At 47.3% G+C, this 3357-nt stretch overlaps 1 protein-coding gene across 1 annotated transcript; it reads left to right on the top strand.

Annotated features, from left to right (window-relative positions):
• Positions 1-2399: 2399 nt before the first annotated feature.
• On the top strand, positions 2400-3143 carry LOC138859506 (histone H1-like protein HC2). The gene has a single exon (XM_070114935.1). The coding sequence runs from the start codon at positions 2400-2402 to the stop codon at positions 3141-3143; it is 744 nt and encodes a 247-aa protein (XP_069971036.1).
• The last annotated feature ends 214 nt before the right edge of the window (positions 3144-3357 follow it).

Below are 3357 nucleotides of genomic sequence, written 5' to 3' on the forward strand. Positions count from 1 at the left end.
GGATAGGATAGGGGAGAGGGGAGAGGGTATAGGGGAGAGGGTAGAGGGGAGAGGGTAGAGGGAGGGTCGTCGGGTGTGGATGACAACACACAATCCTTAACATCTACGACTTCTTGTGACTCCGCATTCGCTGATCTGGCCAGACGCTCCAACAGGCGACTGAACCTTTTCTCTTGTTGTTGTTCTTTTATAATTATCGTTATTTCTACTTATCATTATCATTATTATTACTTATCATTATTATCACCATAATTATTAGTACTATCATCCTTATAATGTTGTTATTATGACTATTATTATTATTACTATCATTATTATCATCATTTCTTACTATTATTATTGTAACTGCTATTGCTATCATTATTATCATTATAACAAAATCATATTAAAACAAAACAAAATACACGAACGGATATACCACAAAACAACAACATAGAGCGCAACGACACGCCAACATACGACACAACATACGACACAACATAACAGTGACACACGCCCAACAGGATCCCCCTTTCACCCCCCCCCCCTTCGCCACCATCTTCATGACAGGCAGGGAACCCGTTTCTGGCATTCTTCAGGAGGCGGGACATCCCTCGACGAGTAGGATGGGGAGGGGGGAGGGGAGGGGAGGGGGGTCCTGGTGAGGGAGGGGAGGGGACGGGAAGGGGGTCCTGGTGGGGAGGGGAGGGGACGGGAAGGGGGTCCTGGTGGGGGCATGAGGGGGAGGGGTTGGTATGAGGTACGTATCCCTTCTGAAGAATCGATGCCTGAATGAGCGTATGTGCGTGTGTGTGTGTGTGTGTGTGTGCGTTTGCGTGTGTATGTGCGTTTGCGTATGTGTGCGTGTGTGTGTGCGTGTGCGTGTGCGTGTGCGTGTGCGCGTGTGTCCGAATCTCATAAGGCAACTACGCAAACGAGGCTTCTATCCGAGACGAAAGAAGGTTTGTTGTCTTAAAGGCCGAGAAAGTGACTGGCAGAAGAGGAGTCGCGGCTACGGGAGGAAGCCATTGCGGTGGCAGTAGTCGTAGTAGCAGTTGTGGTAGAAGTCGTCGTAGTTGTGGTAGAAGTCGTCGTAGTTGTGGTAGAAGAACTCGTAGTTGTAGTAGAAGTCCTCGTTGTTGTGGTAGTAGTCCTAGTAGTAGTTGTGGTAGAAGTCGTCGTAATTGTGGTAGAAGTCGTCGTAATTGTGGTAGAAGTCGTCGTAATTGTGGTAGAAGTCGTCGTAATTGTGGTAGAAGTCGTCGTAATTGTGGTAGAAGAAGTCGTCGTAGTTGTGGTAGAAGAAATCCTCGTAGTTGTAGTAGAAGTCCTCGTTGTTGTGGCAGTAGTCCTAATAGCAGTTGTGGCAGTAGTCCTAGTAGTAGTTGTGGTAGAAGTCGTCGTAGTTGTGGTAGAAGAAATCCTCGAAGTTGTAGTAAATGAAGACTTCGTAGTTATTATAATCGTGGTGGTAGCTGTTGTAGCAATAACAGCCACATCCGACGTTGTAATCGTCATAACATCAGTAGTACTCTTAGCAGCATGCAGAATGTACTCACGCCGTACATTCATAGCAGCTACACTAGAGCAACAGTAGCATTACCAGCAATAGTACTACACTGACAACAGTATCAATACAAGAACAACCCTTAGAGTACCAATAACACAATCAGTACCCAGTAACAATAACAAAAAATTAACACCGATACCATCAACAGAAGCAAAGGATCCCTCTCTACCCCCATCCACTCCCCCTCTCTACCCTCCTCTACCCCCATCCACTCCCCCCCCACCCCCACCCCCACAGCCCAAAGCCGGCAACGAGAGAAACCTGAGGAAACCCGTCAGCTGACACCGAGCCACGTGCTCCCCCGCGTTCAAGAAGGGCGAAAATCCATAGAAATTGCGGTCGATTCCCATGGCTAAGGTCACTATCTTGACCCAATTTTCATATTTATATAGTTTTTTATAAGATTATTTGCATAATTGCGGGTGAGAAAAATTGAAGTGTTTTGTATCAAAATAATCAGTGAAAAGAAGGGAAATATTGGAAAATAAGAAAATTAATAGTGATAAAATCAATGAAAATATAGGATGTCAGGTTAAATCTAGAGGACTGATAAAACAGCAATAGCGACAAAACAAAGAAATAAAAAACAAAATGCCCCCCCCCCCCCAAAAAAAAAAAAGAAACGGGAAAAATGACAGGAATACAAAAGAACAGATGACAAAATACAAAACGACAGAGAAACACGAAAATATGAAAATATAACACACCTCTACAACTCAAAAGCCAAAAATAAAATCTATCAAATCCCCCTTAATAAAAGTTCTTCCGATTTTCTTAGCGAGTAGGAGCGGCAAAAAACGAAAAAAAAAAATCAAATTCAAAGCAACTTAAGCCACGCCCCACCCACAAAATGCACCAATCAGAAGCAGTCTCGCCCACAAAATGCACCAATCAGAAGCAGTCTCGCCCACAAAATGCACCAATCAGAAGCAGTCTCGCCCACAAAACGCACCAATCAGAAGCAGTCTCGCCCATACAAAACGCTCCAATCAGAAGCAGTCATCGCCCACAAAATACACCAATCAGAGGCAGTCTCGCCCACAAAACGCACCAATCAGAAGCAGTCTCGCCCACAAAACGCACCAATCAGAAGCAGTCTCGCCCACAAAACGCACCAATCAGAAGCAGTCTCGCCCACAAAACGCACCAATCAGAAGCAGTCTCGCCCACAAAACGCACCAATCAGAAGCAGTCTCGCCCCACAAAACGCACCAATCAGAAGCAGTCTCGCCCACAAAACGCACCAATCAGAAGCAGTCTCGCCCACAAAACGCACCAATCAGAAGCAGTCTCGCCCACAAAACGCACCAATCAGAAGCAGTCTCGCCCACAAAACGCACCAATCAGAAGCAGTCTCGCCCACAAAACGCACCAATCAGAAGCAGTCTCGCCCACAAAACGCACCAATCAGAAGCAGTCTCGCCCACAAAACGCACCAATCAGAAGCAGTCTCGCCCACAAAACGCACCAATCAGAAGCAGTCTCGCCCACAAAACGCACCAATCAGAAGCAGTCTCGCCCACAAAACGCACCAATCAGAACGTCAGATCCGGTACAAACCTACCCCGGCAGCCAATCAAAAGTCCCCAAGTAATCGAAGACACCGGCCGGCTAAAGGCAGCAGGGAGGGGAGGGGAAGGGGGAGGGAGGGAAGGGTATGGTTACTGAGGGTCTGTCCGAAAGGGGAGAGGAGAGACGGCTGCATCGGCGACAGACTCCTCAAGGGTGGTCGTGTCGGGCGGGCGGTCGGATGGTCGGGTGCTACGAACGGCCTTCGCGCATCAGCTGGTCACTGATCCCTCAAGGCC

The sequence above is a fragment of the Penaeus vannamei genome, chromosome 36 (genome assembly GCF_042767895.1).
Source record: "Penaeus vannamei isolate JL-2024 chromosome 36, ASM4276789v1, whole genome shotgun sequence".
Taxonomy (NCBI): domain Eukaryota; kingdom Metazoa; phylum Arthropoda; class Malacostraca; order Decapoda; family Penaeidae; genus Penaeus; species Penaeus vannamei.